This window comes from Mus pahari, chromosome 6, assembly GCF_900095145.1.
Source record: "Mus pahari chromosome 6, PAHARI_EIJ_v1.1, whole genome shotgun sequence".
Taxonomy (NCBI): domain Eukaryota; kingdom Metazoa; phylum Chordata; class Mammalia; order Rodentia; family Muridae; genus Mus; species Mus pahari.
In genome coordinates this window covers 55,590,429-55,605,345 of record NC_034595.1, presented here as the reverse complement: position 1 = coordinate 55,605,345, position 14,917 = coordinate 55,590,429, and the positions used below count along the sequence as shown (strand labels likewise).

Here is a 14,917-nt window from a genome sequence, read left to right as displayed (position 1 = left end):
CCACGGAGTAAACATTTTCTTAAAAGAAGGTGCCCGGTACGTTACAGGATGGGGTTTCTGTAGACACTGGGATGGATACGAGTTATCAAAAGAGTCTTGTGGTATGTAACGATCAAAGAGCTATGGAGAATGGGGACAGAATGACAGGTGGCATTTCCCTGGTTTCAAAATTTAAAGTGACAAATTTAGTGCTAATAGAAGAAGAGGAAGCAAGCGTTGCACATGAGAATCTTCCTATCGATCTAAGCAGAACTGTGCAGACTCCCCATGCTCTTTTGGTATTGGTACCTCTGCTCCTGTTCCAACAAGTCACCATATTCCTAGGATAGGGGCACAGTGGTTCTGAAATTACCCAATGGTGCTTGGAAAGGAAAAAACAAAAACAAAAAAACAAAAAACAAAAAACACAACAACAGTATTCTGCCAATGGAAATATAGATGGCAGTTTAAAATCTTGACTTGATCTCCCTCATTTTAATGTGTCAACTGGGCATCTTCCTTAAGTTCAGATCCAGTTACAGTCATGTTCAGTGAAGGATGCAATTGGCTGGACTGTCACCACCCGCTTTAAAACTAACTGCAGTTGGTACACCTGAAAACAGAAATATCAGAGTTCACTTTGTGTCAATGGTGCCCCAAAGGATGGGGATAAGGGTGTGACACCGATGGACAGACTCAGACAGCCACACTGAGGGAGATGATGGCACCATTCATACAGACCCAGCACCATGACCCCATAGCCACTGAAGCTGTTTTCCACGGCAACTGCCTATCTTGCCAACACTCCAGAGAAGCAGGACTGCTTTCAGGACAATTTGTAGCCATTATACCTCCCATTTCTGCTTTCCACAAGAGGGTTACCTCATCATAGCACATGTGTCTGGAGAAATCCTGTACAAACAGGTAGCAGCTTCAGAGGGCAGTGGACAACCCTTGTTGTCTAGTTCTTGGGACCTTCCACCATAGGGTAACATTTCCATAGTAGGGTGGTAATTTCTAATGGGCATATGGTTCATTTATCTGTTTGGGAAAATTATATTCCAGTGTAAAATGTGGACTCTAAATAACAACAATCATTTTGACATTGTATTGTGATTTTTGTGTGAAGAGTCAATTCATCTTCAAAATCATTTTAGTTCCTATCGATAGGAAGAAGTCAAAGCATACCAGCCGATATCAATCAGTCATATCAAGGTAAAGTTTGACTTTTCAAATTTTAAAACTTAATATAAAGAGTAATTACTCCCAGATCCAATCACATGATTCCTGTGGGTTTCCTTCTTAAACCACTACATCTAACATGTAACTGCATAGGAGCATCAGGAAAACACATGTGACCTGTATAACAGTTCTCTATAGGGTAAAAATATAGAGATTCTTTATGAAAGCTGTATGCTAAACATAGGAATGAACACTAGAACTTTGTCCCATGTGTGTAAAATCAGGAAGTATATCCTTCTGGTTCATGTACAAGCAGTCCCATGATTTATGGATGAGTATGTGGGAGTGGAGAGGTGAGCGACTTCCCAAACCTGAAGGTCAAACCTTTCGTGAGTGAGCCTTTCTCTTCCATTGGGTGAAGACTCTCCAGAACAGCTGGCGGTGGAGCCCCGCCTCCTCCTGTTCACCAGCTGCTATTGGCCCAGGACTCCTGCCTGTCTCTGAACTCTAGCTTCCTACCAGTCTTCCCGGAAACACACCTGGCAAGTGAGCTCTGTCCATCATGTCCATTGCACCTTACGCTCCATCTGCTACCTTCTCTACAGTGTAATGGCGTTATTAAAAAGCATCTTTATTGACATTTATATTTACAAAAAAAGGTGTTTTTTTTTTTCATTAGAACTCCTTAAAGCTATTTCCCTTAAATAGTTAAAGAGTTTAATGGTAAGGTTTTCCTTTTCAAGTTAGAAAGTAAAAAAAAAAATAAAGAAAAAATAATAATAATAATAATAATAATCCCATTTGGATTTTCTGATGTACAAAAAGAGATAGAGATGAACCATTTGACCACAGAATCAGTTTGTTACATGAAATATTTATGTTACCATTAGAAAGTTGGTTTTTAAGTTCCAAAACCACATTAGCAGACTTGTACCAGAATTATTTGGCAAATGACTTTTCTTTGAAAATGGCGCATGGAGAAGACACTTGTCTGCATAGTATCACAGCAGCGAAGTATCAGAAAAATAAAGACATCATTTTATTGTACTCAAGAGTTCAGAATTTCTGAGGAAACCGGATGCATTTTCCATCTTTCTCATCAATGGGATTTGATGTCCTTTGCTACCCCCAGAATGGAGGTTCTATCCAAAAGCCATCTTTCTTCACCAGGACAGAGGACAACTACAGAGTTGTTTTGGCAACATTCTTGATCATAATGAATCACCAATCACTTCATTGCCTTGTGATTTCAAGTTAATTCACTTCATAAGAGGCTTTCCCTCCCCCATTTAGACTTCTTCACCCATTTCTAAAAAAGTCAAAAGCAATACAAAAATTTATACACCCATTAATTTTCAAACAGGACAAAGAAAGGACAGGGGAGACAGGATGGCAGACCAGGCCCTGTGGAGAGATGCCACACACGCACGTCACCACAGCCAGAAGGCATATGGATGACACTGTGGTCACAAAGGATTTCTTGCTTTGGCCTCAAACAAGTCAGTGCCAACCTCGTCGCAAGTCTCTGACGCCTGCCACTCCCAATCTGTGGTCTCTACGGTGGCCAACAGGCAGCAAAAGGAAAACACAGTAACGGTTTCAAATCCAGGGGCGTCTTAGACCCGGCTGAGAGAGCTCAAGGTGTTTGTTGGTTAAGAGTGGGCTTGACTGGTGATTAATGTTGGGTTCTGTTTGTTCAGGTTTTTTTTTTTTTTTAAAGTACTTTTGTGGGTTGTTGTTGTGTTGTGTTTTGTTTTTGTGCTGCCATAGGTATCTGCCATTGGTGGCCAAAAAACCACTTTGTTCCCTCTTCAGGTGGTTTCACTGGGCGACTGTGAGTTTTTCTGTGGGATGAGGTGAGGTGAGAGCCCAAGAGAGCCTGTCGTACTGCAGATTCCCAGGCCATTCGTGAAGCACCCACCAGGAGCTCGCATTGATGCTATTTCTTAGGTCTGTTGATTTGCGCATAGAGAGGCTCTGGCTCCTGTGGACAGAGACACAACAGTCAGGCCTGCCTTGCGAGCAGCAGGCTTGTGAGATGCTTTTAGGTAGGAGCACTCGGGAGAGAAAGCAGAAAGGTGACAGCTAATGATGGATGACCTTAGGTTATTCTTTGTTTCATTGTCTCCTCATGGCGCTTTTTATTTTGGTGACAATTTTAACACCCCTAAGAACACAACCAGATCTTGTTGTTTCTGTGTGTGTGTGTGTGTGTGTGTGTGTGTGTGTGTGTGTGTGTGTGTATGTGTGTGCATGTTGCTGATGTTTTGGTATATGTGCATATGTGTGCATGCTGTGGAGGCCCAGAGTCAGCCTTGAGTATTATTCCGCAGGTACAACCCATCTTGTTTTTAAGATGGGGTTTCTCCTTGTCCTGGAACTCATTGGGTAGACCAGATTGGCTGGCCAGAGAGCCTCAGGGATCCACCTGTCTCTACCTTCCCAGCTCTGGGATCACAAGCATGTACCACCATGCTTGGGTTTTTATGTGGGTGCTGGGGGTTGAACTTATACTTGTGCAGCACAATTTACAGACTAAACAATTGCCTCAGTTCCTTGAGGTGGTTCTATCCTTGGTTTTGAAGCTGATTCCCTGGTACAGTAATAGCATGGTATGGTAGAGCAAGCTCGGTAAGCTCTATGTTGTGAGTTGCAAAATACTTATCCTTTTTGAGCCTCTGTTTCTCCAACCACACCATGGGAATAGCATTGTTTAATCCTACAAAGTTTTTGAGAGAAGTAGAGATAATTCACAGACAATATTTAGCATAATACTTGGTAGTACTGGAGGAAAGAGCAAAGAGAAGGAGGAGGAGGAAGAGGAGAAGGAGGAGGGGAGAGAGAGAGAGAGAGAGAGAGAGAGAGAGAGAGAGAGAGAGAGAGAGAGAGAACGAGCAGCCTTCCCATCTGTAGAAGGCTTAGAGTTTGTAAAGCACCTTCAGATCTTACCTTCATCCTACCTAACATCCCTGGAAGCAGCTCCTACTCCTTCTGTCCTCATTTTGGAGACAAAAGACTTAAGTTCAAGTGCAGAGAATAAGAGACTGTGGAATGCTCAGCTCTAAAAGGGGCAGCTACATGGCAGCCCCTCCTCCCAAAGCTTAGGGATCATCTCAGAAGATGGGGGCAGAAAGCTCTAAGAGCCAGAGGCGGTGGGGGACTACAATGAAGCAGTGTTTCCAGGACACAACAGGCAGTTTGCACATAGGAATTCACAGTAGTTGTGGCAGCGTACACAAGACTTGCGCAAGCTCAAGCCAGACAAAATACCAGCATGGAGCAGGGAGGTGGGTGTGCAGTCTCACCCCCTAGCTGAGGAGCTATTAGCAAAGTGATGGCTGCTGGGAGAGAAAAGGTCAGTGTTTTCCAAGGATGTAGCCCCCGAGAGGTCACCCAAGCTCTGGTAGATGGTCTTACATCCAGGCACATATTGGCATTGCTAAGTGGACTCAGTAGATAATAAAAATAAAAAACCAAGACCAAAACCATGAAGTTGGGAAGGGACAAGGGTGAGGTCCCTTGAGGGAGGAATGGAGAGTGGAGAGGATGAGGGAAGGGTGAACTTGATCAAAATACATTGTTATTTGTGTGCAAAACTCTCAAAGAATAAAAAATGAAACACTTAAAACCTTAAGTTGAGAGAGGTTGTACTCTCAAGTGCTACGTCTTCCCTATGATCTAGCACACTGCTTGCTCCATGTTTTATCCTTGGAATGGCCTAGAAGATAATGTCTGAACAATGCCTGGCCCATCAGTTTATAGACGAGGGTTCTGCGGAGCATCACTCGGTGTTTCCCCAGTGTGACATGAGTACTGAGTCATCACGCTGGAGTCAAAGGCAGGACTTCACTACCAGAGGCGGTGTGCTCTCCTCCAGGACTGGCTACAAATACACAGTTATGCTCTCTTGGGAGAAGGAACTTTTGCCTTTCTAGCCACCCTGCCCTGTAATATAGCACAAAGGTTTGTGCCCCCATCCATGGAATCACCTCACTGAAGGAAACAGAGTTCTAAGTAAATATAATCCATTGAAATTCCTGACTACAGGAAGGACCTCCCTTCTGTCTATTCCTATTCATATTGAGTGCCAACTACTGCTTCCCCTGACTTTTACACACAGTAATGTGACATAGTAGGTCCTTGCTGTAGAAAGAGGGGTTGTCTAGTGAATTAATGTATGGCTCTGACAAGATTTTGAATATCTTTGATATTTTGATCTCTTTGTCTTCAACACACTTCAATTTGACTTTACTCTCCTAAGGTTGAATTCGACAAAATCTGTAGCATTAAGTCCTAATCCATTTCTTTCCAATATCTGAATTACTATGACTATCTGCCATGAGACTAGATAGAAACTTTGTGTTCTGTGCCCCCCCCAACCCCGTGTGTGTGCACACATGCCTGTATATGCATGTTTCTTGGCATGAGGCACACCGAGTAAATGGGAATGGGATAGGAAATTTGTCAGGAACAACAACGGGAGAAGAACCACTTCCCATCACAAGTTCGTTCACCCCAATGCTTCCTGCATGGACCTTCTCACTCGTCCCATTCTTTCTGGGTTCCCGAAGAAGTCAGCCTGCCTTGATCTCACCCTACAATTTGCTCTATTCCAATTTTGGAAACCAATTCATCCGACTGAGAATGACACCTAAAAACAGAAGACAACAGCAGGCTCAGACAGGGTAATTAATGCCGTGCTGCATTAACTTTCTGCAGCGGAGATAAATATTCACACGGCTCCTGCTTGCCGGAATCTAGCTTCAAATACTCATCACAACAGTGCTAACAACTGCAGTCAGCTCTCAATTATCCCCACTAATGAAGGGGAGCAGCGGTGTGGAAAACCCCAAGCAGCAGATAATCCCAACGTCTGACGCTGTGATGCAGTATACATTTGGTAATAATGTTACCTTCCTCGGTCCAGAATCGTAGGCTGTAAGAGCCAGAGCGGAGCTAAGAAATCATCTGACCCAGACATTTCTAACCTGGCTCTGGCAAGGTCATGATGGAGACCTCAAGCTATTTTCAGTATTCCAGAAAGTTGAACTTTCTTTAAAAAAAAAAAAAAAAAAGTTGCCATACTTCAGGGTGAACTGGGACGGAGGTTTGCCTGTTAAAGGGGGAGCTATAGGAAGATATTATCTGAAGCTTGGTTCTTCTTTGCTGTAGCTGAGTGAACTTGGGCAAATTAAACGGTCCTAAGATGTCATAGCTGCGTGAACCTGTGCTAAAAATTGTGTTGCAGGCGGGACACTCAAAGGCCAGAGGTCAAGACATCTGCCTCTTATCACGCATTCACTAAGTCAGGATGTCGCTGGAAGCCAGGTCCTTGATCCTGTGGGAGTGGTGTTCAGTTGCTTAGTCTGCATTGAGTCCCGGTGCAGATTCCCGGGCAAGTCTAGAATTTTAGCAAGTAGCTCTGTTTCTTTCTTGTCAAATTTGTGAATTGGGAATAAAAACAAATAAACAACAAAAAAAACCCAAAAACAAAAAAACAAAATGAAGTGGTGTTAGTCTTTGAATATATTTTGGTAGCAGTAGGAGAGGGGTATCATGCTTGTTCCCATTGAGTGATTCTAGAAACACTGGGTGTGAGCTCCCTGGTTTTGTGTACAGAGTAGGACCCAGCCACCTCCACTCATTAAGCCTTGCCTTTGCTACGTTTTATTCACAACTGCAGAGAAGCCACAATGGTCTGTGCAGCCAACACACCGTACATAGTACAGTCTCCTGACTTCTGGTCTACATGGGCAGCATATTCTTGTACCCGCCACTCAAATGGCTGAAAACCATGTTGGAATCTTCATGCCTACCCTGATTTCGCCTTTGACCTCCAGAAGGTGCATCCTGAATCCTGCTGCCTGCTCTATTTGATTGTCTCTTGAGCACCTCACACTCGGGTAGTTCCAAAGTCCACTTGCCTACTTCCTGCTCCAGCATGCTCTTCAGTGCTCTACAAAACAACAACTGGTCCAACTTAGTTTGACATTTCAGAGTCTAGCTCGGTTCCTCTTCTGCATCCCCATGTCCCTTTGTCTCATCTCCAGCCAATCTGATCGTTTGACTATCTCTTGGCAACAAGTCTCCCTCTCCATCCTAGTAGACACTGCTCTGAGCCAGACCCTGGTACTTTCTACCACTCTGATGGATTTCCATCTGGGAGGATCAGAGAATGTCACTCCATGACGATCCGAGGAAGTGGGACTGTTCACTTCAGAAGCTGAGGCTAGACTCGCTTCTAACTCGTACATTCAAATCTGATCTCTTTGACTTCAAAACTCTTCAATTTGGCTTTATTCTCCTAAGATTAGAGTATCTGTAGATTTGAATGAATGAACAAATACAGTACGTCTAAGGTTCTGCTGGTCAGTTCTATTTTGAAAGGTTTGTGGTGTGTGACTGTATAGCCTGTAACTTGGGGGGCTGAGCTAGAAGGAATGTGAGGTTGGGGCTAACCTAAGCTACACCATTCAGTAAAAAGAAAAGACAATGTGGAAGAGTGATAATAATACCAAAATTCATGTATTTTTACTTTGATATTTCCAAACTACCTCCCATGTCTGTGTGGGTGACTATCTAGACATATATGTATGGGTTTGTGTGGAAGTCACAGGTGAGTCTTGGATGAGGCTCTTTCTGAGCCTTCTATCTTAGCGTCTGAGATGGGTCTATCCCTGGGACTTGGATTTCAGTAATTAGGTTCGTAGCTGGCCATCTAGCCCCAAGGACCCCTTTGTTCTCACCTCTTAGCACTAGGTTTGCAAGTGTCTGCTGCCATTCCTGGCTTTATGTGGGGATGCTGGGAATCGTGAGCAATAGACAACTAAATGAATTCCCCAAATCCTAAAAGTACTTTCACCCTCATCACTTGACCACTGGAACACCTGAACAGGGCACTACTGTATCACTGGCCCTCTTCATGTGCGGGCAGACATGCTTGCCTACAGCCACGTGATTTTCAGACTCATTCAAACCTCTGGCTCTCTGTTTTCTTTCTTTCAGTCATCAAAAACAAACTAACCGAAAGCCCCAAACCGAACACTCAGCCTCCCAAAGCATTAGAAGTCCATCTTTCTTTCTCCCTGAACGCTAGGAAACTATCAGGCAATCCTTTCTACGCGTTGGGTTCCCACTACAGAGATCAGTATTAAAAAGGTGACAGCGACTTATTATTTATGGCAGCATCTATTGTTACAAAGGGAGACGGACCAAACGATTCCTATGGTTACAGATGTTACTTTGACTTGACAGCTGGGGAAGCCTGATAGGCAGTTTATTTACTTAGCCATTTAACCAAATAAATGTTTTCATTTTTCTTTCATCCCTTCAAAGGCTAACATTTCGCCCTTAAGATTGCTCCAGCAACACATCAGTGAAGTACAAATTACCTGCCATCCCCACACCAGCCATTATAATATTATTTTGGTGTTCTCTCTCTCTCTCTCTCTTTCCCTCCTTCCTGTTGACTCAGTCTTTAAAAGACATATGATTCTCCCAGATGGAAAGGGAAGAGAAAGAAAGTGAAATAACTGGAGATGTTTTCCTTTATTGCTGAAACAGAAACATTTGGTATTGGCTAAGCTTCCACCGTGCAGATCCAGTCTGGTTTCTTTTATTCTGGAGCTATATGGCTTTAACTTATCAACAGATGTCATCCTTGCTTACTCAAAACTGGGTGGCTATTTCTAATAAAAAACAGCTGGAGATAGTGGCTGCAAGGGCGATAAGAAGAGGAGGGACTTTGCTTTCCAACTCCATGACAGCAAAAGGGAAATAACGCCGCCGACACAACTATCTCTGCATGGAATCACTTTTCCAAGTGTCCGCAAAAGCACTAAGAAATTACAGTCAGTAAATTTCCAGTTGGTTCCATGAGTAAAGGGGATGGAGGCTGAAAGATCACATTTGGCTTGTGTTATTTTGACACTGATGGAGGGGGGACACAAAGACTCACAGGAGCTTCCTCTGTGGGTATCACAGAGAACCTATCTGCAAGGTGGGCTTTAACTCCACGGCACAGCTTTTGATAGGGAACTGTAAAATGTCTAGGCTGAATCATCAAAAATTAAAATCTAGCTCTCCGCAAAGCTGAGATGTGATTTGCATATGAACCTAAGATTGCTTTGTGTGTGTGTGTGTGTGTGTGTGAGTGTGAGTGTGTGTGTGTGTGTGTGTGTGTGTGTAGGGGAGTGGGAGGTGATCTATGAGTCTGTAACAGATGTCATTATGATTATGGGACAGGGTTTGTCACAGGGAAACTGGAAAAGCCTTACCTCTCTCCCTCTGCTTTAATCTATTATGGAGCATGCCAAAATTTACCTAAAAACAAAAAGTATTGAGCAAACCCTCCTAGTCATTGACTTTATTCAACATGTAAATTGTTAAATGTATGAAATCTAAGAATATAAAGCACCAACATGTATTGATTATGGCGGTAAAGGCAGTGATGAGGGCGGCAGTCGCGATGTTGGTGGGTGGGCTGAGGAGGGTGGTGGTGCTGGGCTGAAGACACTGGTTGTGAAGGTGGATGACTGCGGTAATGGTAGTGGTGCTGATACTGATATGTACCGCTAGTGATATGGAGATTAAGAAGGTGGCAGCCATGGTGGCAATGGTAATATTAGTGTTGGTGGAGGTAGTGGTGATGGCGATGGTAATGTGATGATCGTGTTGGTGATGATGATGAGAGGTGGAGCAGTGCAGGGGTGCTACTGATGACAAGGGTGTGGGATGTGGCAGTGATGGTAGCTACCAGATACTCCACGTGCCAGACACTGTATTGAGAACCTCCATATACATCACCTTATGACTTCACCCAACTGTCCTGTAAGATGGGCATTATTTTTAATCCCTATTTTTCAAATGAAGAAAATAAGATTAGAATCCTGATCAAGGGGACACTGTCAAGAAGGATGAATCCAGGTTCTGAACCCTGACGACAGAACCCCCCCCCCAAACTAGACTAAATTTTAAGGTGAATTCGCACGATCTGGCTTTATGCCACAGACTAGATTTAGAACACATTAGTTGATATCAAGGGTAACATAACCTCTTCCAGCAAATGATCAAGAATCAGCACTCAGAAGAGAGAGAGTGCCTCTTGTCCAAGACTTCACACTTTGATGTGGCTAAGAGTTGAACTGAAGTTCCAAATCGGGAGCTCTTGCTACCTGAGCGTGCACTGTCCACTTACAACCCAGCTATGGGCTGAGGAGCCGGAGGGAGCATGGAGTGTGGAATAAACCAAGGCCTCGTGAAACAGTGCGGCTTGGGTAAGCGCTTCAGAGCCGAACCAGCTCATGAGGGGAGCTTGAAGCATTGGCCTGCCAACGGAGTAAGCCATCTTGGTTTCTAACAAGTTCTTCAGGTCTAGGGTGGTGTTTGCTGATATTGAGATGAGTGGGTCTCTTCACCTCTAGTTCACTCCTCAGACTTCCTAAAGAGAATTTGAACCCTGAAGTACAACATACACGTGAGGTGAAACCCTCCTGGGAGTCACCTCAAGGGACCTGCTGAGGACCCCTATCCTTTCGCGTCGGCTGTGCCTTTAAGAGACCAGTTCCCAGTACAGGTGTGAAAGGTCGACTTCTTCAGGGGGTGTCTGTGGTTTTGTATGGTACAGTGTATTATTATATTTTACAGGTATAAGATGTGACAAGATATAGTATGCTCAATTCCTGAATCCTAACATCTATTAACAGAATGTACTTTCAAACCCCCTGTATTAGCTTCCAGTAACTGTCAAAAGGATCTGTGTGTAGACCATGAACGACTGGCATAGTCATAGGATCCAGTTCTAAGCAGTGAACGCTGTTCACCAGTTCAATGGCAATGATGATGATGTTCAGAACTAAAGATGTCTGAGTAAAGAACTTTTGAGTCTGGCCTTGCAGTCCCACATATTTACGGGAAACCAGGAAGATATCTAAAAATTTGAAATATTTGTCAAAGCTGGCCTAAGAAGTTCCATCTGGGAGACCAAAGCATCTCTCTGTCTCCCGGGAAGGGCGCTTCTTCAGCAGCTCTCGTTACTATGATCAAATCAGGGTTATCGAAGGTCACTTCTAGCAGAGTAAGGATGCCTCTCTCCAATAGCTGCTGATAGAATCTGAAGTGACGTGGTGGCAAGCCACAGATGCAGCACAGGTGCAGCCTCCAGCGTGCCAGTTCCATGTCTTTGGCTGTCACTGACACCGCCGGAAGGTGGTATAGAACTCTTCCTGGGTAGACGGTACAGGCTGCTATGACCTTAAAGCACGGCTTGTTTTTGTTTCCCAGTGTGGCTTCTTGGTGTGTTTGATTGGTGTCCTCTTTAGCTCTGTGGCATGTAGGCAAATGCAGTGACATTTTGCTTAAAAGAGTAAAGCATCGGGACTTCATTTTACTGAGAAATTATTTGTGTGTATGTTTATGAAAGAGAGAGTGTGGGTAAGAGTATGTTTATGTGTGCAAAAGAGACAGTATGTATGTGAGTGTGTGTGTGTGTGTGTGAAAGAGACAGTGTGAGTGTATGTGGAGGAAAGACTCTGTGTGTGTATGTGTGAGAGAGAGAGAGATAGATAGAGAGAGAGAGAGAGAGAGAGAGAGAGAGAGAGAGAGAGAGAGAGAGAGAACGCAAGAGTGTGAGTGAGTGTATGTACCTACTACAAAGGGCCAAAATTTAGAAACTCAATCCCCATTAGGTGCTGTTGACTCGGCTCCATCCTATCGCTGTCACCAACTCAGAATGTATCATTGATTAAGTAATAGAACTATTCGCCATGTTCCCCTCAACCCTACATTTTGGTGTATGTCAAAGGTCATTCATCCATGAGAAAAAGCAAAGTGGAAAAGAGAAAGGAGGCAAGGAGAGATTATACAAACTGCTGAGATGGCTCAGGCAAGGAGACAGGGTATCAACATTGGCAACATAGTAACAGGCATGAGGAAAAAAAAACAAACGGTGCAAGCATTAGGAGCAATCACAGACATGGGGGGAATGATATGGATACTGTAACACAGCACAGGCCAGGAGACAAAGCACAAACACTGGGGTACACAGCAGCGGTAAAGAGCAAGCAATTGGGAAAACCTTGCAGGTGAAGGAGATAAAAAGGACAGATACCTACCCAGACCTGCGCTATCTAGCTACCGTCTTGTGGACTTATATTATCACCACTGGGCTCACCACTGGGCTCCCCAAATGGATCACTGGTGGAGGAGGCCTGTGATCCATCAGGCTAGAACACAAGAAGATAACACTTTTTTTTTCTCTCTTCAACAACTGAAAATATAAGGCAACTAAGATTATATTCATGCGGCATATACAACCAGTTATTTTCCAGGAGGCTGTGACTTCCCCCAGAGGATGCCACCTCCCAGCTGCGAGAGCTCCTAACAGTTTAACAAAAGGTCAGGGTTTCCCGTGGGTACACCCTTCAGTGGCTCTTCAAACCTCAGCTCAGAGCTGGCATTCTCTTGTATGTCGGTGTTCTTATTGTCTATGGGCAAATTTTAATTTTAAGGAAAAGTAGAGCTAGCGGCGGGTCACTTACAGCTTCTTGTTCTTCACTCTTGCTGGGACTTTCAAAGCCTTCCTCAAAGATGTCATCTGTGGTCGGATCACTGGCGTGGGATGCTGATGATTTGGATGGAGAGCTCTGCCTAGGGGCTGGGGTTGGAGCTACCCAGAGAGATCATAAAAGAGGAAATGAGGTAAATATGCACATAAGCCGCAACCACTTATATCCCATAGAGATACCTGAGGTCTCCTTATCCTTGAGTCAAGGCTTCCTGCTTCCCATCGCAAGCCAATTCTGAGGATCTAAATTCCTCCTGTGATTCAGGAACGCCAGTCCTCAGACCCTACTGGAGAGCCACTGAGTCAGGAGCTCCAAACAACTCCTGCAGTGCTTCTGACACACAAGCAAGCTGGTCATGGCTGACTCTCTTCTCAATCTATTACTAGAAGGCATATCTTTGAATGACTTTTGAGGATCAGACGCTATTAGGGAATTTAAGGACAGTATCCCTCAAGTTTGTAAAGCTCCTCTGAGACAGAGGTAACCCAAGTTCTCTAGGAAAGTGGAGCTTGCTAATACCTTTGTGGCATCTGCTAAACCAGGCTTTGCATTCTTGCGCACACCCAGTGGTTAAGAAGCACAGGCTGGGTTGGAAAAGACGATGATAAGCCTGCTGTAAAGAATATGCATTTGCCACCGTGACCCTCCCCTGCCTTCCTCTTCTTATATTATACTCCCGAGCTTTCTAACACGCATGTCAGTGGAAGCTCTTCTTTTCATAATGCTTAACTTAGCATGGGAATTCTGGTCACTGGCTTAGTCCCCAGGCATGGATTGATTGAGGAGGTGAGCAGCATTACCATTGGTCAGGTCTCCCTGTTACACTGTTTCAGAGCTTAGCAAATAAATAAATAAATAAAAATTTAAAAAAATCTGGTATTTTATCAGACAATGAAGATTCAAAAGTTGTGCTGATCTTTAACCCCGCAAACACTATTTCCAGCTCCTTTTCCACTCACAGGCTAACCCGGGCTATGCTCTTTATCTTCATTATGCCCCTGATACAAATGACTAGAGGTGGTATTGTGCACTTCCTTCACATATTAGGAGCCAGAGCCCAGAGGGTGAGGGGGGATCATTTACATCAACACAGGTATGGGTATGAGCTATGGGACGTGGCAAAGATATGTCTAACACTATGGGCTCTTTCCTATTCAAGGTGTGGGTCTTTGTGTTTTGTTCTTTGTTGTTGTTGGTTTTTTTTTATATGACTCATCTCTCAGTCCCAGTTTGAAGGACCACTGTCAGGGAAGAGGATGAGAAAACTGGCTTTACTCATTTTCTTTCAAATGGAAGATTGTGTATTTCTTGTTGTTTTATGAGTTGGTTTCAGCGCAAACTAGCTACACTACTAGGTTTAATGCTATATAAAGATGCCTCACTGAGGCTCCTTGGTCTTCCAAACTCTATATGACCTAGCACAAGGCAAGGCCTGGGCCAAGTAGTGGGAGTGGGTGGGTAGGGGAACAGAGGTGGGGGGAGGGGTATGGGAAACTTTCAGGATAGCATTTGAAATGTAAATAAAGAAAATAATAAAAAAAAAATGCCTCACTGAGTGGGTAATATTGGCTTCACTGGGTTCTGAAGTGTGTTTGAAGTGGCTTATTGCTTACAAAATGCTGAGAACCCTTGAGTCTCCTAAAGGTATACCGCTCATGGTTCCCCAGAGGAACCAACAGGAACTCAGGTAGAGGTTATTTATGCAAGCGTTTTAGTTGTAACAAGGATTTACAGGCAGGGCGCTTCAGTGTTCCAAGCCTGTATTCTTTCAAGGTGGATGCGTGGGGTCATTTCCCCACAGTGGAACATGTGGCAATGTCTGGAGTTATTGTTGGCTGTCATGACTAGAAGAACAGAATGAAGATGCTGGTTGCATTTGGTGGGTAGATGCTAAGTAAAAACCGTCTGCCCTCAAATGTCAGCCGTGACACACTGGCAAACCCGGCTTTCAGACACAGTTTTGGTGAAAAGGCCTTTTGGGCAGCAGGTTTCATCCCCTTTAACCTTTCCTAATATCTGTATGTGCCGGGACCCCCTGCTAGCATTCTGAGAAGTGTGGGGATGATGACAAGACAGTCTCCATCCTCAAAGAACTCTCTTGTTTGGAGGCAGCCCATGGTTTATTGAAAATGAGACATGCGTTCTTAAAAGACTCTTGTTCGTTTATGCATGACTGTTACTTCTCCAGCATT

General features: G+C 44.1%; 1 protein-coding gene across 4 annotated transcripts in view; it reads right to left on the bottom strand.

Moving 5' to 3' along the window:
• Nucleotides 1–950: 950 nt before the first annotated feature.
• The window catches only part of Dab1 (DAB adaptor protein 1), a 1,123,238-nt gene continuing 1,109,271 nt past the window's right edge, over nt 951–14,917 (bottom strand). For all 4 annotated transcript variants that reach the window (XM_029539573.1, XM_029539575.1, XM_029539574.1 and 1 more), the window contains 3 exons: nt 12,699–12,826; nt 12,273–12,383; nt 951–3,145 (listed from right to left, as the gene is read on the bottom strand). In XM_029539573.1, the coding sequence (XP_029395433.1) occupies nt 12,288–12,383; nt 12,699–12,826 (224 nt within the window). In that variant the 3' untranslated portion in view covers nt 951–3,145; nt 12,273–12,287. The remainder of the gene's footprint in view (nt 3,146–12,272; nt 12,384–12,698; nt 12,827–14,917) is intronic.